The sequence below is a fragment of the Schistocerca cancellata genome, chromosome 6 (assembly GCF_023864275.1).
Source record: "Schistocerca cancellata isolate TAMUIC-IGC-003103 chromosome 6, iqSchCanc2.1, whole genome shotgun sequence".
Taxonomy (NCBI): domain Eukaryota; kingdom Metazoa; phylum Arthropoda; class Insecta; order Orthoptera; family Acrididae; genus Schistocerca; species Schistocerca cancellata.
Window position 1 is genome coordinate 434174019 of NC_064631.1, and position 26944 is coordinate 434200962.

Consider the following 26944-nt stretch of genomic DNA (forward strand, 5'->3'; position numbering starts at 1 on the left):
TTGAAAGACATCTGGAAAAGCACCTCCATGCCCCCACAGGAATGAAAATCTTCAAGCATCTAGTGAATGGTTATGGAGTGTGGCCTGATCCAAAGAGAATAAGAGCACTCACAGGTTTTCTAACTCCTCAGCACGTGGCACATTCATGATGTGAGAAGTTTTCTCAGAATGCACTCGTACAGTGATTAATAAAGGAATTCTGTACCAAAGCACATCCCTTGCAAGAAGTACTTCAAGGAGACATCAAATTGCCCTGGAATGAGTTGTAAGAAAGATCTTTCCTTGTCCTTCAGGAGACACTATGGTTTTCCCCAGTCCTAGCAGCATATGATGAGAATGCCGAAATAGAACTTCACTCCGATGCTAGTGGTTATGAGATAGGTGCTGTTCTAGCACAAATCCTGGAAGATGCTGAAAAGGAGATAACTTATGCTTCCAGGGTACTCTCCAAGTCTGAGAGAAACTACTCTACAACCGAGAAAGAGTGCCTTACAGTTTATGGACTGTCAACAAGTACTGGTGGCTGTATTTATTTGGTAAACTATTCACAGTTAAGACAGTGGTGGTGGACTAGCATGAAGGCTCCATTGGATTGACTGGTCAGATGGACACTGAGGCTTCAAGAATACAATTTCACTGTAATATACAAAAGTGGACACAAACACAAGGCTGCCAACTAGTTTTCAAGAAATCCTTTGCTAGAGCACAGCAGTGTGGTTGAAATACCAGTTGTCACAACATTAACTGATACTGCAGCTGAACAAAGGGAAGATCCAGCACTGTGGAAAACACAGAAACCTTGCAGGAAGAGGAACTGACCAAAGGTTACATCTAATTAATATTCAGAGCATTTGATAAGAGGACCTGTGATACAGTGGGATGGAAATGGTTGCTCATCATCCCAGCTCAGTTACAGCCAGCTTCTTGAAGTAGTTCTGCAACGTTCCAACATCTGGTAAACTGGCATTCATGAAGACCCTAGTTGGAATGGAGGTATCACTGGCCACATCTCTACCAGTCTGTTAGACACGATGTGAGCCACTGTAAGGGACAACAATGATGGAAGCATGTGCCACAATAAACATGTAGGGCATGTGGTACCAAACCTGCCTGCAGCAGCACCATTCCACCAAATTGGGATTGACCTCTTGGACAGGTTCCTGGAGCCAGCAAATGGGAATTGATGAATAATAGGGTCAATCTCATCCTTACATTGTCACTGAAGCTGTGTCAATGGCTGAAATTCGAGAAATCATAAAATTCCTTATAGAAAACATGGAGCAATCAGTGGTTTGATCTTTGATCGTGGAAATGTTTTACAGTCAAGAATAGTATCTGAGGTAATTTCACAGTGTGACACCATCATCATCAGCAGGATGACAAGTGCCTACCATTCACAGATGTATGATCTCACAGAATGCTTTAATAAGACATTGACACATGTGCTCTTAATGTAAATTGATCTCAGAGAGCTTACCAGTTGTGACATTTTCATATAGCATAATGAAACAAGAAACTACAGGCTTCACAACATTCTATCTACCCCAAGATGAAGACAATGAATGCACTGTTCTAATTTCAACTAGATGACACTCAGGAGACTACATGAAACACCTCAGCACCATGATCAAAGAAGCAACACAGTTGGCTGATACAGGAGCCCTGGACATCCAGAAGAAACACTGAAAGCACTATAACGCCAAGCACTGGTCAGTGGGACACAGTCTGGGAAACTCACTATGGATTTTTACATCTGTGCAGAAAGTGGGGCTGTCGGAAAAAGTGGTATTTTGGGCTCTGAGTATCCTTTGTTGCTTGCCAGACACCACATAAGAAGTTGAGGATTATTCATCACGAAGACTAAAGTGCATACACGTCGTCCGTGTCTTTTTTTTGTGAAGCCTTACTACAGGCTAGAGGCTCAAATGGATGATGGGTGGTTCATGACCATAATTTGAGGATCCACCAGTGATCCCATACAGAGGACCTTCGACAGGATCTAGATCCATAGTGCTGCAGTCGGTTCTAGTGAGAACATGAAACATTTTAAATTATTTGCAGTCTCACTGTTACAAATCTTTGTTAAAACAAACAAAAGTATTAGTATATTCTATTTTAAATTCTAGAGAATCTTGGAATAATTATTGGTAAGTGATATAGCAACACAAAACAATTCCATAGAATTTTGTCTGTGTTTGTAGTTCATTTGGGCCAATTGCGATTATTAAATAGGAAAATCTCTCTCTCTGCTGCTAGTATTGATGACATTACTAAGATTAGATTAGTTTACATTAGATTAGATTTACTTTCATTCCAATTGATCTGTAGTGAGGAGGACCTTCAGGATGTAGAACATGTCAGAAAAACAACAATACATGACAAATATTTACAACTAAAACAAATAAGCTAATGTACCATTCCACAGGTCCCAAGTGGAATGATCGTCATTTTTTTAATGAACGCTATATGAAAGAGTCATTTTACAAATACTAATGCACTGAATCTAAAATAAAAGTTTTTTTTTTTTTTAATGTAACAAAAGTGCTGAGGGGAAAGAGGTTCCTATTAGTTTTCTTGAAAATGTTTAATTTGTGGCAATTAGTAATAGTAAAGCAATATGTTGCCTCAGGGGGAAGAAATGGGTTTGGTGATATTCCGTATTTTTAAGTATTCTGTTTCCCCTAAAAAGTTGAACTCTGTGTCCGCAGTCATGTGGGAGTTCAACTGTTCATGTCTCTTAATATTCTCTGATAAGTATCAGAGACTATAAGCACCTGTTACCGTAAAACTCACTTGATAATGGGCACTCTAACAACAAAAAAAGTAAAGTACAGTTCACTGTCTGAAACCAGTTGGGATGTCAAACACCTTAATGAGAATTAGTTTCAAGCCCAACAGGAATTGCTCGTTTCAGTGAAAGCAAGCTATCTCAACCAGTTTCTGAGCAAACATTGGAAAGGGAACTTGAAGGAGCTGGGTACTTCACAGAAAACATTTGTTCAAAGTAACACACAAATCTGCATATACTCATGAGCCAAACAACACAGAAACTAGACGGTATCTGACTGAAGGTGTGTAAGTGTGATCTGCCAAATCACAATTTTCTCTCTCTTCAGATAATGCCAAATTGGTGGCCCGATGAGACATTTAATCCTCAGTGCTTGAGGGGATGTAGTTTAGGTTGGAAGTGGTGACAGGAAGGGCATTGGGCCACCTTGTACCACTAATGTCGTCAGACCCATAACAACATGTCAAACACACGAAGACAGGTGATAAGTCCAGGAAAAATAAGAAAGAACAGTAATAATAATAGTAAATAATAATAATAACTCCTAAGCTGTGACTTTTCAAAAATAATAATAACTCCTAAGCTGTGACTTTTCAAAAGAAATATATACATGGCATACTTGTCAGAATAAAATAACTGACTCATGCTAAATGACCAAAAATATACTAACACGTCTCACCTAGCACAACTCGACAACAAAATGGCAAAGATTTGCTATTCAAATTAACTGTTACAGAAAAACCCAGTGACAACACTAATTATAAGATTAAGATTTGCTGTTGAAAGCAAATGTATTATATCTATGTCTGAGACTAAATACAGCCCTTGAACAACAAATTGAGAATACACAGCCAATTGGGAAAATAATGTTGTTGGCAGAAGGAGCCAATTTTAAAGAGTAGTTTTGTACATGAATACCATATATGAGGAGAAGGTAAATTAGGTGTGCTTACCATTATAGGTGTGTACATATTGAAAGTTATATTGCTTGTGAAAACAATTAATCCAAATTTCAACTGTGACCTGCACCAATATGATACAAGGCAAAAGTTCAGATACCATGTAAATAGCCACAGAACAGCTTTATATGAAAAAAATGCACTTCATGCTGGGCTGAAGCTAGCCAATGCCCTACCAAAAAGTCTCACAACCCTTCCTGCTATCAAATTAAAAGATCAGCTAAAAAGAATTCTAATTGAAAACCCTTTTTATTCCCTAGACGAGTATTATATCTGTATGAAAAGTCTTTCATAAGTATGTCAAGCTCATAGTTTTAAGTAACCTACAACTAATATAATGTTGATAAAAACAATATTTGTAATATCGTGATTGTATACTACCAGACGTAAAATCCATCAAAATGTAAAATTTATTAATACAAACAAATCTTTAGTTTGTAATTTATAAACTGACGTATTCAGAAGAATAATCTGTATGATGTCCTGAAACTGTATTATTTCTAGGGATTGTATTTGATTATTCAATGTTGAATAAATATTGTTATTATTATTATTATTACTATTATACATGTTCTCAGTATTAAGGAGAAAAAGGAAGCAGCAGGACCGTCAGCATACAGTAGCCTCAGAAAGCTAACAACTATGCTTACACCCTGACAATACATCACAGTCAGAAACTGGAAACTGAAAATGAAACTGCAAACTAGATACACTTCACTGTATTAGAAGTATAGACAAAGTGGGATATGTAGTGAGAATGTTAGGTACTGAGACAGCTTAAAACATTCGAAATTTGGTACAGAAATTGGGATTGAAATTCAGATGTCAGGTGTCTACCAATTAAGCTGTCAGAACTCTGAGATGTGTCTGGGAATGACCAGCAGAAACCTGACAAAATCTACAAAAAATACATAGGTGTGTCTAAGTACAAAACATGGCATTTGACACTAGTGGAACTTGTAAAGCAAATACACCACTCACCAACAATAAAAATAAATCAGAATAAACAGAGCTGATAATAGCAGACTTTTCACTCTTCTGAAAAATCCCTACATACATGCAACAATAGCACAGAACCAAAAGAAGAATCATTCAACAGATTCATAAATGCACTGAATATATTTCTGATCAAATAAGTCAATAAGTACAGGCACAAATGTGGGCAAATAACTTTTAAACTTCTTGCAGGAAGCAGCAAAACTCGAGTGGCAAAATCTATGCACACTTCTTTTTAATTTCTCTGTTTCAAACATGTTCTTCTGAAACAGTTTTCAGTTTTTTTAAATGTTTAATAATCTCTGTAACTTGTCATTTTCCATTTTACAGTAGTTATTAAGCAAAATGTTGACACTGGTCCACACAATGGATTTCCACAGTTCTCCTGCTGGCTGTTGTAGGAGTCTATCAAAAATTTATCATTGACATAACACAATTAAGAATTAGCTTACATGCTGCTTGGTATCCGATAATTGATGTTGCTTTGGAGAGATATGAAGTGCATTTAGAAAGTTTACAAGGCATAGTAGTTCTTCTGAGTTACAGCAACAGGAAAACCAGCCACTTCGAAAATTTTCAGGCGCAGAAACACCCATTTATGCCATTATTTAAAATTTTACTGGAAAATTTCTGTTACAATATATCTTGCAGGATAACACATGCTAGAAAAGACAAAGCTTCAAGGTTTGTTTTTCATATTTATTTTAGTTCTTTCATAGATTACAGATTATAAAATAACAATGGCAAAAAGTGCAATTATCCTTCAAAAAAGTGTGAAGTGAGTCTATTTTCACCTGGGATCACCTGGGGTATAGTGTATTTCCACCAGGGAAAAAGTGTATTTCTAAGTGGGAAAACCACAATTTTTTTTGTCCATATATACACCCTGATCCAGACAGTGCCAAAGTTGAAGTACTTTCAAAAGTTAACGTTTTCTAGTGGTCACTACCATGCAGATCTATCATCCACTATCTATGAAATGGCAATGCTTTGAAATGCAGATTTATGGCAAATGAAACACTAATTTTAATGATAAAAAAAATAGAATTTGTCTTTCTGCTGTACAAACTTATTTAATGACCTGAAAAGTAAGTCTTAGAATGATAGTTAATTATTGGTGCAATTGTAACAGTTTTATTTTATTTTGTGTGTGTGTGTGTGTGTGTGTGTGTGTGTGTGTGTGTGTGTGTGTGTGTGTGTGTACCTTGACTCATTCTACACCTTTCGAGGTTTTCTTATAAGCGACATCTATGGAATGTGATGAAAGAGTTTAGTGACTTTTGTTTTATTAGCATGTTACTTCATTCAATACAGATGATACTCAAGGCTGGGAAACAGTGAAAGGCCGTTCCCGCTCATCACGTGTATCTCCAACGAGTAAGGTCGCTGCAGGGCAAGGACTGTCACGGCTCAGCGGTATGAGGTACCGAGCGCAGCTGCGTTTTAACCAGCCAACTGCTGCGTCGTCGCTTCCAGCATTGGCACTTTCAGTGGTGAGTGTAATTTTCCTCTCCTTTACTTATAATATATGAAACAAAGACTTACCATGCGCAGCTTTTGGTGTTAAGGCTTTTGATGATATTGAGGGTGAATGGAACAGTTGTACGTACTGAAACATATCTACAATATACAAGACAGAATACTTTGAAATTTTGTATATAGCAAGGTATCAAGCTTAATGGTTTCTTCCTTCTCATCAAAAGAGGCAAGAGGTGGAAAGAAAAGGTACAGAAAGTGAGGACGGGTAAAGCACTGAGTACTAGAGAAATCAAGAGCATAGTGCAAATGAGTTATATGTAACTGCTGCTGAAGTACTCTCCAAGTGGTGGTGGTGGTGGTGGTGGTGGTAGCAGTACCAGTAGTAACGCTGAGCATCAGGCACGTACATAGAAAAGACAAAACAAATTCCTCCATCAGTATGGGGAAAGTGGAGATATCGGCAGGGCTCAAGTATGTGTGCACGGGGCTGACATGACATCCAGTGCTGATGCCAGATATGCTTGTGCACCCTGTATGACATTACAGTGTCTCGTTCACTGCATCCTGCTCGCCCTTGTTGGCTTCTGCAATGCTAGGCCGAGTTGTATGATGAAATCTTCATAATGATACCACTCACATAATCTGAGGACTGTGCACATGAGTACTAATTTGACATAGTTGATAGCCTAATTTAAACTTGGAGTGTTAGCCTTGGTTCATGCTCAGCACTCGTGATGAGGTAATAATTAATCATTTGCTGCACCAGTTCATGCAGTTAAAATACTATATACATGTACAAATATGGTTTGGTCACATTTTACTTTTGCAGCTACACCTGCTCACTGTTCTTGCTAAATATTCCTACATGCACCTCTCCACATTTATATTGAAATAAAGAACATGCGAGGGGTCATAGTTGCCCTCTTACACATTAATACAGAACACACAGTTTCTAATTGCTCACCTGCCTGGTGTCTTAGGTGGATGTCCTTGCGTAGAAGCAGTACTCAGGTCATAAGTTTGTGTTTCATGGTATGAGGCTGTAAGAGACTTACTAGCGAGTAGGCTAAGGCTCTTGATGCTACTACATAGGCAGTCAACTTTTAAATTTTTGATACAGATGGCAGTAGCTCTTATAAATGATTTACGCAGCAGTAAGAGCTACAAAATTGCTAAATAGCTATACAATAAAGTACCAACTTACTGTGTCACAAATAACACACTTAAAGTTCATAATAATTACAATATTTGTTCATAAAATACTTTACGTGAGTTACATCCACATATGAAACTAAACTTCCTATTAAGGGGAGCAGAAAGTAAAGTTGTTTCTGTGCATGTTGATATTCATTCATCATATATCAGCTCATTGTATACTTCAAAGTCATACCAAAGACTTTTTAATGTTAGAGTGACTTGTTTATTCATAAATAATTAAATTTTGATTTTTTTCCCCCAAGTTATGGTGAAATGACAAGTGAAATATCGGAAGAGGTACATATCCAGTATTGTATGCTTTTTGAGATTCACAAGAGTTGTAACGTAACAGCCACAAGGGCAGTAACATAATGGCTGTACCAAAAATATAGTTTGTAGTGTTTATCCAAGTTCATTAGACATTAGCAAATGCTGAAGCTGGCTTTCTAAGGTCATATCTGGTAATTTTGACCTTTCCGACTCATATCAGTCTGAACAACCAACAACTTTAGACAATGACATGTTAAGGGTGGAAGTGGAAGCAAATCCATGCTAGACAATTGCGGAATTGTTAAACACTCTTAACCAACCCTGTTTGAGCATCCAAGAATGTTTTCAGCAGACTGGTAAAGACAAACAAAGCTAACTGATCCACCACATGTAACATATTACTTCAGCGGCACAATACAGAAGTGGTTTTTGATTGCTTGTCCACTGGGGACGTAAAATGGGCCCTCTATAATAATCCCAAATGCAAAAGGCAGTGGCTTTTTGCAAATGAATCCTCACAAACTACAGCTAATCCAAGCTTACACACCAAATAACTGCCTTTCTTTGTTTGGTAAAGTATTCGTGGGTTGTTCATTTTGAAGTGCGAAAACCTGGACAAATTGTGGATGCAGACCTCTTCTGTGAACAACTGGATTGAGTAAATCAATCTGTAATTGAAAAGTGTCCAGCAACTGTTGACAGAAAAGATGTTATTGCAATATGATAATGCAAGACTGCACTGTGCAAGTCCAACCCTGGAAAAAATTAATGAATCGGGATGGGAGATATTGCCTTACCCACCATACTCGCCCAATATTGCACCTTCAGATGTTCACTTATTTTGATTGCTAGAACATTATCTAAGTGGCAAAAAATGTGAAACTTTGGATCATGCTCATGTCATCTCCAGATAGTTTGCTCAAAAACCAATCAGTTTACATCGATCCGGCATTATAAATTTGCGCATTAATGGCAAAAAGTTGTGATAACAAGGGTGATTTCATCATTAATATCACATAAAAACTTGTTAACAATTTATCTGTTTGAATTTAATGTATAAAAATGTCATTTTCTGGTTCCTCAACCCACTTCACATTGCTCGCAAGTGTGTTTCTTCGAGACAAAGATGTTATCTGTGCACCATTCCATTTACAAGCATACTGTGCAGCCACCCTAAACCAGTGTACTCGCTCATCTTCCAAAGTGCACTGGTTAACCTGAAAAACTTAGCTCAGAGCGCATTGTTGGTGTCGGACAAAGGCGCACAAAATGCTTCATCTGCTTTATCTAACACTAAAGTTGTTAAAGAAAAATGGTTATGAAAAGAATCCAATTATTATATGAGACAGCTTGGTATTGAGGATTTCTGCAATAATTGCCAATCAAATCAGAATTATTTCTTAAGGAAAATTTTTTTAAAGAAATTAAAATTAAATGAAAATGTGTCTGCACATCACTCCACTTCTTTCATCATACTTTAGATGATATTTTCTTTCTCAATAATGAAGTGAGGTTTGGGAGTGAATACTATGGCTCCAAGAGCCAGAAATGTTGAAACACCAAAACATAGGCACCAAAGGCCTTTCACGCGATCCATTGGGAGAACATTACAGTGTGGTAACATCCTAGTCAGTGGTGCACTAACAAACAGTGCAGATGAACAAGGGAAGATCCAGTATTCCTGAAGACTATAGAGGCCTGAAACAAGAAAAAATCTATCAAAGGAGAATACTGATAGATGAAACACCGTGTAAAAAGTAGTATGACTCACTGAACAAAATGGTTGCCTGCCATTCCAGCCAGGCATAGTGATGTACTTTCACAACACTCCAACATTGGATCATCTTTGATTTGCAAAGATGTTTGGTAGAATCAAAAGCAGGTCTCATTTGCCAGGTCTCTACCAACATGCCGAACACTATGTAAGCCGCTGCAGGTGATGCCAGCAACTCAAGTGTGGGCCTCAGTTGCTACTAGAACATGCGGAACCTACTACACTTGCAGTTCCTCTCCATTTCACCAAAAAGATATAGACATCTTGGGGAAGTTTTCCTAATCAACAAATGGGAATAAATGGATATTAATGTGTACTGACTGAATCATCTGCCAAATTGGCACCAGAGTGGTTCCGACTGATAAAGCTGCAGCAGTCACCAGGTTTCTTGCCGAAGACACGGTTTTGAAGTGTGGAGCACTTCATTTGTAATTATATCTGAACCTGCTTGCACATGCAGAAATTTTAATAAGACATTTTCGTATATGCTCTTTCGTGGATTTTTACACATATGTGAAAGGTCAAGCTAGGAAAAGCATTGTTAAAGTACTACCTTGTCCCACAATCATCTTACACCAAGGAGTCAGAATTGCTGAGACTATGACTATCTCCTTCGCATGAAACCCAATCATAGTCCTGAGATGTGGATCAACAGTAGAGTCTTTTGATACAAAGAAAATTAAGTTATACGCAGAAATTGTGAAGCCTAATCTGTAGAACAGCATTTGAACATCGCAGTGACTATGATAACATGACACTGAAATGTAAGGCCTCCACCAGCACTGCCATATGAAATACCACTGACAAGATCCAGATCCAAGAAGCCATAGTCCACTCCAAATCTGTTTTACAAGGAGAGGGAACAATGTCATGTGATGTATGTTATCTGCCATGCTAAAGCAATTATAATCACTGATTGGCAATGTGCAGGTTATCGGTTCCATTCGCGCATCCCACAGTTGTTTATCAGTTAAGATTTGAATTTTCTGGAAAGTTCTGATATTTTCTTATTTGTGGAATATTGGAAATTAGTAGACATCTCAGTCTACTCAGGCAGGCTGTTCAGTTCTGTCTGTGATTTAATGTGCTTAATGAACATTCTTTCAGAGGGAGATGGTAGGATTTGTTGTTATCATAACTGTTACTCGTTTTTGGCTTGTATGTGACAATATATTCATTCATTTTTCTAAGATAAAAAGTTTCTGAATGAATGTGGCACAGTGCTGAAGAAAATAACTGCAGTGTAAAAGCTGGAAGATGCACAATCAAGGAATTTTGAAAACCATCTCACTAAAGGGTTAAAATATAGTCATGTAATTGTACATGTTTTCTTTCATTGTTAAAGTGCCTTCTTTCATGGTGTATAAATGCTTTTTTTAATAAGGCGACAGTTTAGTGTGGTGCTTTTATTATTGTTATGGTTATTGAGTAGGGAAGGCTGATGTGTTGTTGATACATAGCTTCTTTCTTTCAAGTAGCACCATGGGTCATACAGTAAGCTTAGTGGGCCCTCTAATAGATAATTGTAGATTGTATTTTATTCATCCTGTTGTCTGTAACACAGCTAATGTGTAAGACATTGGGCAAACCAATTTATAAGTATATAGTATAAGTATTTGTAAGTACACATGAGCTCACTGAATGAGGCACTGCAAAAAAGTGGAACTTTGGACATTAATGCAAAGTCTACTGATCAGGAACAATTATGCCATCACCTCTCCTTTCCTTGAGGTCAAACACTGATGATGAAAATTGAAACCGTCTGCCTCCATGTTGAACACTATTGAAGAAGCATGATTTTGCAACCTTAGCTATGCAGACTAGTGCACTGGCAAGTAAGAGGTCCACTAAGAAAAGGGGGTGGGGGGGGGGGGGAAGAACAGAAGAAGAGAAAGACGCTCAATGTTACCCTTATCAGTCTTTTCACCTAACCTTGATTGCACCTACTTGTTCCACCATACAGTAATCTTCCCTTAACTTCCCCAGTCTGTCCTCCTCCCACCTTGCCCACCCCCCCTCCCCGAAATACTGTTGATCTTTCACCCCTGTTCATTCTCTTAAACTTTTCTTTCAACCCACCCCAGCCAAGATCACTAACTTGTTAAGGTGACAGTATCAGGAGACAACAGTTGCTTTGTGTGTGCAAGTGATAGGTTTCTTCGTTGGTGACTTTATCTGAACATAAATAATTTTCATCTTTTATATGTAACTGCCTATTGCTTACAGCTTACCTTTGGTGATACCTGTTATATTTCATCCTGGATTTTCTGTCAGTGGGTATGGATTTCTGGGAAATTAATAAAATGCTGTTACAGTATGTGTGTATGTGTGTGTGTGTGGGGGGGGGGGGGGGGGGGCAAGGTAAGTAGGAAGGAAACTGAGGCTGTGTGTGTGTGTGTGTGTGTGTGTGTGTGTGTGTGTGTGTGTGTGTGTGTGTGTGAGAGAGAGAGAGAGAGAGAGAGAGAGAGAGAGAGAGAGAGGGGGGGGGGGGCAGGCAGGGAAGGAGGGAGAGGGGGGGATATATGAAGAAAGGTGAGACTCAGGCACACAAGAAAACCAGCATTTTATCTGGACAGTGAACCAGCCCACAAAAATGCTTTGCCAGAGGGAAGACTGAGGGATATTTGGAACAAATTGCGTGAAACCCACCTACACTATTTACAGTTTTTGGATGTCCTGTGACTAGTAGTCACATATCTAAAGAAATTTGCAGCTGGAACATATTTTGAGTCCAATGAAGAGATTACGGTAGTTGTAGACAGATATATTGCAAACCTGCCAGAATCACACTTTATGGTTGGAAACTGTTGTTGTTGTGGTGGTCTTCAGTCCAGAGACTGGTTTGATGCAGCTCTCCATGCTACTCTAACCTGTGCAAGTTTCTTCATCTCCCAGTACCTACTGCAACCTACATCCTTCTGAATCTGCTTACTGTATTTATCTCTTGGTCTCTCTCTACAATTTTTACCCTCCACGCTGCCCTCCAATACTAAATTGGTGATTCCTTGCTGCCTCAGATCATGTCCTACCAACTGATCCCTTCTTCTAGTCAAGTTGTGCCACAAATTCCTCTTCTCTTCAATTCTGTTCAGTACCTCCTCATTTGTTACGTGATATACCCATCTAATCTTCAGCATTGTTCTGTAACACCACATTATGAAAGCTTCTATTCTCTTCTTGTCTACACGATTTACCGTCCATACAAATACTTCCAGAAATGACTTCATGAAACTTAAATCTATACTCGATGTTAACAAATTTCTCTTCTTCAGAAACACTTTCCTTGCCATTCCCAGTCTACATTTTATATCGTACTCAAAATTTTTCTTTTTTTCCCTTTACTGCTTGGTAAAATGCAGGGAGTGAAAGGCTATTTACAATTTCTACAGAAACCAGATGGCAGTTATAAAAGTCGAGGGGCACGAAAGGGAAGCAGTGGTTGGGAAGGGAGTGAGACAGGGTTGTAGCCTATTCCTGATGATGTTATTCAATCTGTATATTGAGCAAGCAGTAAAGGAAACAAAAGAAAAATTCATAGTAGGTATTAAAATCCATGGAGAAGAAATAAAAACTTTGAGGTTTGCCGATGGCATTGTAATTCTGTCAGAGACAGCAAAGGACTTGGAAGAGCAGTTGAATGGAATGGACAGTGTCTTGAAAGAAGGATAGAAGATGAAAAAGAGGATAATGGAATATAGTCGGATTAAGTCGGGCGATGCTGAGGGAATTAGATTAGGAAATGAGACACTTAAAGTAGTAAAGGAGTTTTGCTATTTGGGGAGCAAAATAACTGATGATGGTCGAAGTAGAGAGGATATAAAATGTAGACTGGCAATGGCAAGGAAAGTGTTTCTGAAGAAAAGAAATTTGTTAACATTGAGTATAGATTTAAGTGTCAGGAAGTCATTTCTGAAAATATTTGTATGGAGTGTAGCCATGTATGGAAGTGAAACATGGACGATAAATAGTTTCGACAAGAAGAGAATATAAGCTTTCGAAATGTGGTGCTACAGAAGAATGCTGAAGATCAGATAGGTAGATCACATAACTAATGAGGAGGTATTGAATAGAATTGGGAAGAAGAGGAATTTGTGGCACAACTTGACAAGAAGAAGGGTCCGGTTGGTAGGACATGTTCTGAGGCATCAGGGGATCACAAATTTAGCATTGGAGGGCAGTGTAGAGGGTAAAAATCATAGAGGGAGACCAAGAGATGAATACAACTAAGCAGATTCAGAAGGATGTAGGTTGCAGTAAGTACTGGGAGATGAAGCAGCTTGCACAGGATAGGTTAGCATGGAGAGCTGCATCAAACCTGTCTCAGGACTGAAGACCACAACAACAACAACATCATATTAAACCTACTCCTGCAATACCCCTATTTGCTTTTGTATTTATAACCCTATATTCACCTGACCAGAAGTCTTGTTCCTCCTGCCACCGAACTTCAGTAATTCCCACTATATCCAACTTTAACCTATCCATTTCCCTTTTTAAATTTTCTAACCTACCTGCCCAATTAAGGGATCTGACATTCCACGCTCTGATCCGTAGAACGCCAGTTTTCTTTCTTGTAAATCACTGGAAACTAATCACTGTAAAAATGGGGATAAAAATGTAGATAAATACAAGAATAAAAGTTATTGAACTACAAAACAAATCTTTCACTTCCAAGCTGAGAAATATTCACTTTGCCTTCACATATAAACAATATATATGTGACTGAACTGACTGCAGTGTTATTCTTTCTCCTTTAAAGTCCTTTTTATGTCCTCCCTACCAGACTATGTCAATTTTCATTTGACCATTCGCTGTGTTTCATATGCACACACACTAACTTTTGCAGTGTTTTGAAGGGTTTCCTCACAAGTAAATAGCAGCATATAATAAGTATAAAGTATCCAGGGTCATGTTAGTGGACATTAATGTGTGATGTGACCACCCTTTACTTTTATGATGGCTTGAACAATGCTGGAAACTTAATGTCTGTGGGGGATGTCAGTCCATTCTTCCTCAAGAGCCAAGACCAGAGAAGGTAATGATGTTGGACACTGTGATCTGGAGCAAAGTTGATGGTCTAACTCATCCCAAAGTTTCTCCATTGGGTTCAGGTTGGGACTCTGGGCAAGCAAGTTCATTTCAAGAATATTACTGTCCACAAACAAATGCCTCACAGATGCTGCTTTATGAACAGGAAGCATTGCCATGCTGATACAAAAAATTGATTAAAGTAATCAGTTTTTGAAAATATAATCCAATTGGATGGATAAAACATCCACTCACCAAGTGCCAGCAGGAGAAAACACACATAAAAGTTAAGGGAATACACAACCTTTCAGAGCCATTGGCTCCTTCTTCTGGCAGAAGAGTTGGAGGGGAAGGAAGGGGGATGAAGGAAAAGGACTGACGCGTTTTAGGAAATTGGGAGAGTTATCGAAAATGTGCCCAGAACCCAGAGAAAGGGGAGACTTAATGAGTGGGACGAGAAGGAAAAACTGGTTGTTGGGGACTGGATTGGATGATTTGAAAACCTGAGAGCTTAAAGGTGAAGGTAGCGTGATAGGCAAGACAGAGATTACTGACAAAACATGGTGCAAGAGTTTATAACAGGGCTGGTATAGCTGGTAGTGGGAGGGTGCACAGAGCTTGTCTTAGAGAGGGGCAGTCATAGGGGAGGAGCTGTAGGGTAGGGAAATGGGTGCAGAGGGAACATAGGATCTGACAAGGATATTGTGGAGATTGAAGGAGTGATGAAAACTATTGTAGGTGTGGCGGGCAAAATGGCAGACAGAGTGGACCTCATTTTTGGCCATGAGCTTAAGAAGTCACCAAGAGTCTGTTACACAATTCTGCACACTTTAAAACTACTAACAAACAACAGTATTTATATTTTTACAGTTGTCAGCCTTTCCATGTCAAATGTTTCCTCCTATACAGCCTTAGCATTCATGGCAAATGTATTTGTTACAGCAGTACAACACCATTCTCACTTAAGCCTCTGGATGTAATTATCCCTTCACTATAATATTGCTGATCCCTCAAAAGAAAAAGGGGGGGGGGGCAGAGGGAGAGAGAGAGAGAGAGAGAGAGAGAGAGAAACTTAGGAGCACACCTCCTGTCTCTCAGTACTATCTAGGTCTTGAATGTATTTATCAGCTGCTTCGACAAGACTATGACTTCCTAAAATCATTCCCTGAAGTGAGGTCCATTCTGTATGACATTTTGATCATCACACCTGGAATAGTTTTTCATCACTCCCTTGACGTCCACAATATCCTTGCCAGACCCTATACACGTTCTGCAACCATTTCCTACCCTATGGCTCCTCCCCTGTGACATACACACTCTAAGACATGCTCTATGCACTCTCCCACCACCACTTACAAGAGCACTATAACTGGTAAAACATACAGTATCAAAGGGAGAGCCACCTGTGAAATGACACGGCATGTATCAGTTATTACATAAACACTGATTGCTGTTCTACATTGGTATAACTACCACCAAATTATCAGTTAGGATAAATGGGCCTAGGCAAAGGTTGTATATTTGCAACCAAAATACTCTACAACATGACAGTTGTGACCTTGGTGCCTGTTACACCACATGCGCCATGAGGACTCTTTGTCCTGACACCAGTTTCTTAGAACTCTGCAGGTGGGAACTTGTGTAACATGCCCTCGGTTCTCTCCACCTACCTGGTGTTACTTTACATTAATTTCTTTGGGCGCAGCATTTCTTGTCAAACTATTCCTCTCTCATAATTGTGTAGGCTTCCGCAGCCAGAATCAGTCAACATAAAAGTTTTCTGAGTATGGTACCGTGTCATAATGTGTGAAACTACTGCTGCTGGAGAAAAAGCAACATTTCGGCCACAGTTGCAGCAGCCTTCTTCAGGGTCTACTGGTACCAGTAGCAGCAATAGTTTTATACATTATGACGCGGTACTGTACCCAGAAAACTTTTATGTCTACTATTCCTTTCTTCATTCCCTTTTAGTTTTCTGTACCTTTTATTTTCTGACTTGTCTTACCCTCCCCCCCTCACCTCTGCTACATATAATGCTCTTAGCTTTTTACCCTTATAAACTCTTGCAGCATGTTTTGTCAGTAATCTCTGTTTTTGCTTATTACCCTATCTTCCACTCTTCCATCTTTAAACACTCAGGTTTTCAAATCTCATCCTGTGCAGTCCCCAGCAATCAGTCTTTCCTTCTCATCCTGTCTGGTAAGAGTCTTCTGCGCTGGGGTTATGGACAACTTTTCTACAAATTTCCCAATTTTCTAAACCTCCCCAGTTCTTTTACTTCATCTCTCTTCCTTCCCATCCAATCATTCTGCCAGAAGACAGAGCCACTGGCTCTGAAAGCATGCACATTTCCTTAACTTCTATAATTTTTCTTTTTACCCGGTCCTGTTGCAGCTTGGTGAGTAGATTTTTTTATCTTCCAAAATATATGTTACAGTCATTCATCATTTCTGAACTCTTCCTCTGCTGTACATAGTACACAGTACTGTAAAATGCATTCATTTATGTATGGTGATAGGTAACATTTTCCAGGCATCTGTCAAATCCAAACCTTTTCATCAGATTGCCAGAGGGTAGAACACGATTTGTCACTTCAGATTATTCATTTCCAGTCATCCCATGTCCACTGGCATTGCTCGTTACACCACTTAAAGTATTGTAAGCAATGACTACAAAAATGTCTCATATGGGGAACTGCTCATTCTCTTTAACTCCCTGCCCACAGTCATTGTGCTAGGCAGACTGCTTGTAGCACTTTGGAATTAAAGTGATTCCATCTCCTGATTTCATGCAACTTTTTACAACTACCCTCTGCAATGCTCAATGACCCTTGTTCATCAGTATATGAGGTCTAATTGGTCTTGGTTTTAGATGTGGTTGATCCTTCACATTTTCTCTTCACAGTCATATTACCAACAGTCAACTTGGGCAGCTTTAAAAGGTTTGAAAAGACCCTGATGGATTTGTTACTCAAATGACATCCAATGATCAGCCCAAATTGAAACTCACTGAGCGCTTCTGACCAACCATTTCTGCTGTTACTGCTTCTTGACTGACTACACAAAGCTCCCCATCATCCTTCATACTGACGGATCCACCTCTTGTAACATCTAGTTGTCAATTCTGCACTGCATGGGGTGTCTGGATACTTTCAGTCGGGATGTGTATATGTAGTATTAATACCTTTGGGCTTGAACAGGAGAGATACTAGTAACAGAAGAGCAACAGTGTTGTGGGTGTTACCTCCTTGTATCTACAATCATGCTCACAAATTAAGGATAATTGCAGAATGTGGTGCCACACAATGTGGCACTACACAAAACTAGCACTAACAGCATAGGCACATAGGGAACACACACGACACAGATCTGTAAGTCCACGGTATTGGTTGAGAAAACCGTCCCGAAACACATGTGCTACAAAGCGCCACTGTTTCCTGCACATGTACCCTGACATCAATATGGGATATGATCACCGTGCACACATACACAGGCCGCTCAATGGGTTGGCATATTCTGGATCAGGTGGTCGAGCAGCTGCTGGGGTATAGCCTCTCATTCTTGCACCAGTGTCTGTCGGAGCTCCTGAAGTGTAATAGCGGTTTGAAGATGTGCAGCAATACGTCCATCGAGAGCATCCCAGACGTGCTCAATGGGGTTTAGGTATGGAGAACAGGCAGGCCACTCCATACATCTGATATCTTCTGTTTCAAGGTACTCCTCCTCCACGATGGCAGCTCGGTGGGGCCGTGTGTTATCATCCATCAGAAGGAATGTGGGGCCCACTGCACCCTGAAAAGGCAAAATGACGTCCCGATACACCTGACCTGTAAGAGTTCCTCTGTCAAAGACATGCAGGGTGTATGTGCACCAATCATAATACCACCCCACACCATCAAACCACGACCTTCATGCAAGTCCTTTTCCAGGACATTAAGGGGTTGGTATCTGGTTCCTGGTTTATGCCAGAAGAAAACCTGGTGAGAATCACTGTTCAGACTATACCTGGACTCGTCTGTGAGCAAAACCTGGGACCACTGTTCAAATGACCATGTACTTGTTCTTGACACCAGGCTTTACGGGTTCTTCTGTGGCCAGGGGTCAGTGGAATGCACCTTGCAGGTCTCCGGGCAAGTAAACCATGTCTGTTCAGTCATCTGTAGACTGTGTTTATGGAGACAACTGTTCCAGTGGCTGCGGTAAGGTCCCGAGCAAGGCTACCTGCGGTACACCGTGGTCGTCTGTGGGCACTGATGGTGAGATATCGGTCTTCTTGTGGTGTTGTACACTGTGGACGTCCTATACTGTAGTGTCGTCCTAATATTCTACCTCTCATAACGTCATCAATATGTGTTCTTTGAACCATTTTCAACACACAGTCACCATTAGCATCTCTGAAAATGTCTGCACACTTACTCACTGCACCGTCCTCTGACATACACCAACACACCTCTGCTTATATGGACTGCTGCCAGTGCCACCGTGTGATGACTGCAGGTCAAATGCAATGCATGGTCCCACCCTGAGATGATTTAAACCAGCAAACTGCCCACCAGAGTGTTGTTTCACCATGTATCAGCATTATCCTTAATTTAGGAGTGTGAGTGTACTTGTTACTAATTTGTAAATTAAATTATGTATACAAAATTTTCTGTTACTTGTGATTACCCTCTTGTTCACTGCTTATGATAAAATGATATTTCCTTCCTTCCAGTAGCTGAACTTATTTTACTTATTGTTCTCTGTTGCCTGAAGCCTTTTCTCTCAAGGCAGTAGTGTTGAAAAGGTAATTGAGGTACCATTTATATTTCTTGTCCTGATCACTGCTTTTTCTTGCAGGTGTATCAGTCCTTTTCTGGCCACTTCTATATCAGCAATTGCTGAGGAAGATCTGGTTTTTGATTCTATGTAGTTATCTAATGTTTCCCCAATAAATATTTTATAGGCTGAATCCAGCACTGAACTGACACCTGTTAAGGAGCAACGGAAGAAGACAAACAATGTAAGCAGTTTCCGAACTGCATCTGAGACAAAAAAAATTACCAAAATGAAAGAGCGGGACGTGAATACGCAGCAGAAATCTCATAATGGAAAGAACAGTAATCATGTACAAGAGAAAAGCAAATCTTCAGGCTCTCAGAAGAAGTTAAATTCTGAAAAACCAGCAATCGATGGCCCCGTTTCAGTTGAAATTACAATTGAATCAAAAAATACTGATTGTGAGCTGTCACTTTCAAATGAGGATGACAGTAACCACACAACAGAAGCCATTAAGAACTTAAGGTAAAGTTTTTTGAAACTACTGATTGATTTATGTGCAGTTTATACACCTTATTCGTACACAGTATTATGAGGTAAGATAGTGTTTTTCAGCTAGCCACATGAAAGATGGGTTTGCCTAGGAAATACTCAGGAGTTAAGCAAAATAATTGCATTATCAATTCTTCATTTGGCCTTGGTTTCCACAGTTGCCATACAATTACTTAGATATTTTAGATTTGTTTTTAAGTATCATTGATGGATCTAAAATACATAAAGTGTTGCCAGTTGTTTTTGTCACTGAATGCATAATAAAGGACTTGCATTTAGGATGTTTGCAGATACAAAAAAAATGTTGTGTATAGAATTAGTATTTTATGGTAGAGATTAGAGTGATGAAAACTGATTTTGTTAACTCGTAATGTCCAGTTCCATTACAGGAGGGTGCCCAAGGTAAGCCTTTGCAGACAAGATTATTATTTTAGATAATGGAGTAGTTCTAATCAGATAAATAACATGTTAAACTTTAATTTTGATTTTTTTCTGACCAGCCTAAGAAAACAAAGTTTGCAATGAAATCTGCTATCGGCAATTTGATAGAATTCATAACCATGAATGATTTGTTGTGTCCGATTCACAAATGAGCAACAACTGTTGTATAAGTGTGACTTTAGCCTAAATCATAAGATGAAGCACTGCAGGTTTATATTGGGGGTAGGAAGTTGTGCTGGGATATGTCCATAGCAGTGAGGCTGCCACTGTGGGATACTTTGTTGAATAGCAATGTGCTATTGAAACAGCTGTTCAGCTGTCAAGCAGAGGTGATAAAAGCACAATGCTGACATGGTGTAAGAAGAAAATGGTAGTTTTTGTGCTGGATATAAGACTACTGGTGGTAGCAGTTTATATTTTGAGTTATGCAGAAACAAATACTTCTTGTGGAGGCTTTGGGACATACAACCATGGTTGATTATCAAACTAGCAGTGATGATAGATTGATGTAGAATGTTTGTAAATAGTGTTCAGAATGAAAGTTGTCAACAGTTGTGAAGTTGAATAGTTTATTTTATGACTCGTGTTGGCTATCTTCTATTAACATGTAGGTCAACAAGTCTAAACCTAGGTCTTCCTGTTGCACAGATGCTTCATTCCTGCCAAACACAGACATATTATTGCATAACTCTTCCCCATTTGTACCTTACAAAAGGAATGTTGCCAACAGTCAACAAGTAAACAAGTTTTGCCTGAATTCATCTCCTGCATTTGCAACATCATTGACATAGGATGCATCATTTTAAGAAACAATAAAAATTATTATTGCAAAAGGACCTCTCTAATGCTGGTGTTATGAGAAGTGTGTTTTTGACTAGTACTAATTGATGGTTGTTTTTGTTTCCTTTTGCATAGAAGACATGGAAGAAGAAATGCAAATAATTTGTCAAAGAAAGTGTCATCCAAGTTTGCTACTTGAACTAGGTTGGCCATAAGTGTATTCCCACAAACATGTATGTAAAATTTAATTCCAGAATGAAATTTTCACTCTGCAGCAGAGTTTGCACTGATACAAAACTTCCTGGCAGGTTAAAACTGTATGCTGGACTGAGGCTTGTACTCGGAACCTTTGCTTTTCACGGGCAAGTGCTCTACCAACTGAGCTAGCCAAGCAAGACACACGACCCATCCTCACAGCTTCAATTCTACCAGTTTTCGATACAGACACAGAACAAGAGTCAAGGTCAGAAAAGGGAACCAAAAAATTCTGTAGCTGATATAGATTGAAATTAGCACTTGTAAAGCCAGTTTAAAAAAAAGAAAGTGATTATTATTGTACTACCTCCCTTTTGACAGCATTATCTGAGTCATTGAAAAATTGCTATATGTCATGACTGTGAGACACCTTGACACTTCAACCTCATTGCCATTTGATATTTTCTGTGGTCTTTCAAAAGAATTCAGGTGTGTCAGTCATAGGATACTACTTCAGAAAGCAAGTTGAAATGGAATCAGATGATGAACGATAACTGTTTAAAATCGTATCTGTAGGGCAGGCAGCAAACAGTGGTCTAAGATGCAAACAAAAAATAGGTAGGAAGGATAGAGTCTGACTGGGGAATGTACGTTATGAAATTCCACAGGGATCTGTCTTTTGCAGTATGTTAACTGATTACTTACTAAAATTTTTATAGATACTTTTATGTAATTAAATATTTTGCCATGTGTTCAAAATCGACATGGACTTTGTATCACAAATGCAGGTTCAGATTGTAACTTTTCTTAATTATGGAAACATATAAGATAAACAATACAAAAGTTTTAATTGAAGGTTATTCAATAAAGTTGATCATAAAAAGACTTCGATTTTGATTTTTTAATCAAAAAATTTGTTCTCCTTTAATGAACATATCAATCTTCATATAGAAGCTGCTAACCAAGGCCAATTTTACAGTGCAGTATATTAAGAAGGTTATTTAATACATATAACTATGTACAACCATGTAGTCATTTCTGTACTCTATCATGGCTGAAGCAGGGGAGAGAGAGAGAGAGAGAGAGAGAGAGAGAGATAGATAGATATTGTTTAACTCAGTATACGCTATCGAGAGGAAAATTATATGAGTGTTGAAAATAGTTGAATCAGGCAGCCAAAAAACGGGGTTTGAATCACTTTACATGTGGCATATTATTTATTTTATTAGGTCACTGCCAGATATAGTTTATTCATATCAATGTTCAAGGTGCAGAGGACACTACGTTGTTCTGTATATCTTTTCTTATTTTTTCTTAGAAACATTGCAAAAATATTTGTTTTAATACCAGTTACACAAATTTCACGTTTTGTCAGTTACATGGGTAAGTGTTGTTCACGGAGTCAGTTCACAAGGACACAACTATATCTGCGAGTTTATGGGTCCCCTCAACTATAAGTTTGTCACTAATTCATCGTGACAAGGAGGGATAACACATGAACAGTTAATTTAATACAGTCTTAAAAATAATTGATTTTCTTTTCAAAGAAAAATATTCAAACATAATGTAATTAATTAGTTTAGTCGGTCAATCAATAAGGATCTATGAGAGTGATTTACAAAATTCCCTACTGACCATTTCAGCAGAACAAGTTTACAATAAGTATATGCATTACAGAATTGTTTCAAGATTTTTATAGAATATTACAAGAGTTATTAGCTCCGAGATGCATTGAGCTTTGTACAGTGGTTGGTGACACTTTGCTTTGCCAGCATTTATGCTCATTAGAATTCATACATCTCCATTCCTTTCCATCATATGCACTCTAGAATGAATTGTCTTTCATTTTAGTAGTGGAAAAGGCACATCTCAGCAGCACTTGCCTGTGGTCTCAAAGAAAAGCCACTTAAATTTTGAGCATGACATTCTTCATTGCCGTACTGCTGGTTATGTTGTATAGGATAATATGACCACACGATGGATCATCATCCCAATTGGGTGTTTGGTTTCAAAGATGCAGTCTACACACAGCAGGTTGGGAGCAAGTGGAGTTTCCGGACTCAGAAGTTGTAAATGAAAGAGTTAAAAAATTTATTGCACCACAGGCATTAGTAAAGAAAATGTCCTTCTCTTCCTGGAGGAGAGTGGAATTAGTGTATGGTTATAACAGAGGATCAGGTGTGGGTAAAGGCGTTGAGAGGAACAAAATATGCAAGTAGAATTAATAGAACTCAGTTTGATACAGTCACGTCCTTGTTATGTATGATTGTGACTCCTGTTAAAGTTCTTTAATTCAAGTCTGTAGTTTAATCACTAGAATTCACATGGACAAAAGCTGAGCCCAGTGTCATCCAATTGTTGCACTTATGCTATTTTGAAATAGTGTCATTATTTAGTTTGTGCAGTTAACATCATTTCAAATTTCTCCATGGTGCGCATGCACGACCCTTGGCAGTGTCGTCGTGATGCAGTGGCCTCTCACGATGATAGAAACGTTCATTTTTCTTCTGCAGAAGACTTAAGTGAGCACAGGAACAATGAAGACACCAAGTGGCGGCAGCATGTGGAATATATGCGGCTCACGTGAGGCATCACATGATGGCCACTGTCCCAGTGACGTGGCAACAGAATGTCCATTTTACAAGATAGTTCACCTAACACCCATAAAGATGCTCATCTCATAATGTTTACATGCTCCAGAGCCCTCTAGTGTTATCAACAGATTTCACTGGGGACGGCACCATGAGAGGAGTGGTGTTGCATGTCTGGCGGTTTGTTTGATGTAAAACTCCTAGTCACAATGTGCTCTCTGGATTTGGTTTGCGGTTAGTAATGTTTATTTACACTCAAACTGAAGAATTTCATACACTCAAACTGAAGAATTTCATACACTCAATGTGAAATGTGTCCACATTTTGTTCATTTAACAAAAATTGCTTCTTCATGCATCAGTAATGTCATCCATCCGAATAAAAGTTTATGGACAATTTTTTGTTGTAACTCTCGTGGTTCTCCTCAGTTAAATCTAACTATGCCCCAGAGCCTGCAAGAGTTACAAAACATACCTACAGATGGAACTAAAGGGAGAAAATATGGAAATCCCATTGCCACACCAAGACAGGATGGGTGATGATTAGATGCACGATTTCATCTGCAATCAAAGAACCTACCCTGTAAGAGCGCTGAAGGCACTGTAATGTACCCTGAAGATGAATGTGGTAATGCAGTATGTCATGACTATTCAGTAAAAATTAATTATGAAATATTCAGCAAACCACAAGTTTAAATCATGTGTAATGAGAAAGACGACAGAATTATGCAGGCATTCTGCTACCATATGAATTAATAATGAGCACATATACTCAAAAAATGAACCTAATACACTTACAGCATAACTCGTCAGTAGATCATATTTTAAGGAATAGATACTAAATTCTAATGTGTTAGGTTAAACCAAAGCATAAATGAAATAGCACACCTAGAAGGTTATAAAGATACACTTACTTAAGATCGAAGTAGACATGTACATACATAAACAGAACGAAATTGTGAAAACATCCTTTCCCCTACATAAACAAAATATGCACATGTATACTAGTCTTAATTAATGTGTACAACTTATTATTTTACATACATGAGAGAATGCATTGCATTGCACTGCTTATTTTTCAGTCGTGAAATATCTTCATGCCTTGAAGAGGATATAGGCCTTTAATTCTACCAGTGTGTGAATAACCAACAGTTATCAACAGGGTCCAGTATTCTGGATATTACAAATGGCCCAGTGTAAAATAATTGACATTTGCTATTCCTTTTACTTAATAAAAATAGCTTTTGGGTGACTGTATTACAATGTGGTCACCTACTTCTACAGTGCATGTCAAGGACACTTTACAGTGAAAATACCACCAGCACTATTGTGCTTTGTTGGAAGTGTAACTACAGCCCACTGAACTTTTACCTTCCAGGAGGTTATTCTTCTACATATTTTTGGTGTGGGTTTAGTCCATTAATTGTTATCTAATACTCTAAGCATAAGTTCACACGGTGTACAATTACTAGATAAATGACATAAGTTATTCATAACTTCCTCAAAACTGGACAGATATAAAAACCACAAACTGTGTCCATTGTAAAAAAAGTGCAAATGAACACAATGAATTCGCAGAAAATCTGGTCAGCTAGATTGATTTGTGGGTGGTATTTTGAAGTTAGTACAGGGTTAATAACTTCTTCTTGCAACAACTGTTTGTACCTTACATCTTACAAACTTAGAAAATACCGTATTTATCTAAATGTAGGCTTCACTCAAATCTAAACTGCATCCAAAAATGAGATTTGAAATTTAAGGAAGAAAGGTATCTGAATCTTAAGTCACACCCAAAAAATGAGAATAAAGATTTAAGGCGGAAAATGTCGTAGGCACAGTTCGAAATTGAAGCACTGTTGGTTCACATGAGATACATAGTAGGTAGAATAGATGAAGGTACAGTTGCAATAGTGGGGTTCAAGGAGTGGACTCATCCTCAATCTTTTTTTTAAAATTTTTTCTAGCACAGAAGTTGTGGCCTTAGTATTTATCTTTGCGACTGAACAACTTGCCTGTGTACCACTGCGTGTATTCAACAGCAAAAGTTAGTTGTGACAGCTCTCAGCACCAATTTTCAGACCTTCCATTTGCTTTGCACTCAATTCTAAGCTGCAGGCAGTTTTTTGGATCCCAAAAACCTGAAAAAATTGGGGCTTAGATTCCAGTATATACTGTACATCACAAAGAAGTACCACATATTTTACATTTTGTTCTAATTTTCGGCAAAGGACTGTGAAGGTAAATTGGTACAAGCTGTAGCAGCTTGGTTTGTAGAATTGGGTATAATTTGCCTTTCAAGCAGACATTAAATGGTTTGTCTTCTTACACAGGAGATACATATGCAAAAGTCTTTATGCATTTGTGAGCAGCTTTGTAAAGTAGTGATACTCTCCCAGTTTCTTCGCACATTTTACCAAACCAAATTGTCCATAAGCATGGTGGGCATACCTGGTCACTCATTCTTCAGCCTCAGGTGGAATGAACACCACGTCTCTGATGTTGGAAGAATAATACATCATTGTGTTTTTGTTAGTTTGCATCCAGGGATTCGATTGGTTTGTGGAGCAACTGTTCCTTTATTCTCTGCTAACATTTGGCGAAATCGTGTGCATCTCCTATGTTTTTGCGCGCCTTCAAGAAATACTGCCAATTAATGTCATTGTTCATGAGGCATATTTTGACATCACTTTTGTGATCAGTATACAAGGGCACCTAATCAAGATTTTCAGGTGGATGTGAAAATGCATCAGCTACTATGTTGAATTTGCCTGGAATGTTAATAATTTTGAAGTCATATTCCTGATGTCCATACAGGTAAAAGTGGAACCTCACGAAGGCCCATAAAATGGCAAGCACATCTAACTCAGTGGTGCAATATGATCACTCACAGCTGGTCAATAAGCAATTGCCAAAATCTATGGTACATATCACAGGCCTGCTTTCATTGTTACAAATCTGAAATAAACAGCCACCAATATCAAGCTTTGATTACTCTGTTGCCAGACAAAAGTCTTCATTCATGTTAGGATGCCAAAGAATGTTTTCACTACATAAAGCTTGCTTTATGCAGTCAAAAGCCTTCTGAAACTCATTTGACCAATACGAGGGCACAAATTTCTTGAGCAAACAGGACAGATC

The 26944-nt window shown here is 38.6% G+C and overlaps 1 protein-coding gene across 5 annotated transcripts in view; it reads left to right on the plus strand.

Moving 5' to 3' along the window:
• The window catches only part of LOC126088119 (S phase cyclin A-associated protein in the endoplasmic reticulum), a 581441-nt gene that overhangs the window by 80696 nt on the left and 473801 nt on the right, over nucleotides 1-26944 (plus strand). For all 5 annotated transcript variants that reach the window (XM_049906219.1, XM_049906218.1, XM_049906220.1 and 2 more), the window contains 2 exons: nucleotides 6058-6236; nucleotides 19436-19773. In XM_049906219.1, coding sequence (XP_049762176.1) covers nucleotides 6058-6236; nucleotides 19436-19773 — 517 coding nt within the window. The remainder of the gene's footprint in view (nucleotides 1-6057; nucleotides 6237-19435; nucleotides 19774-26944) is intronic.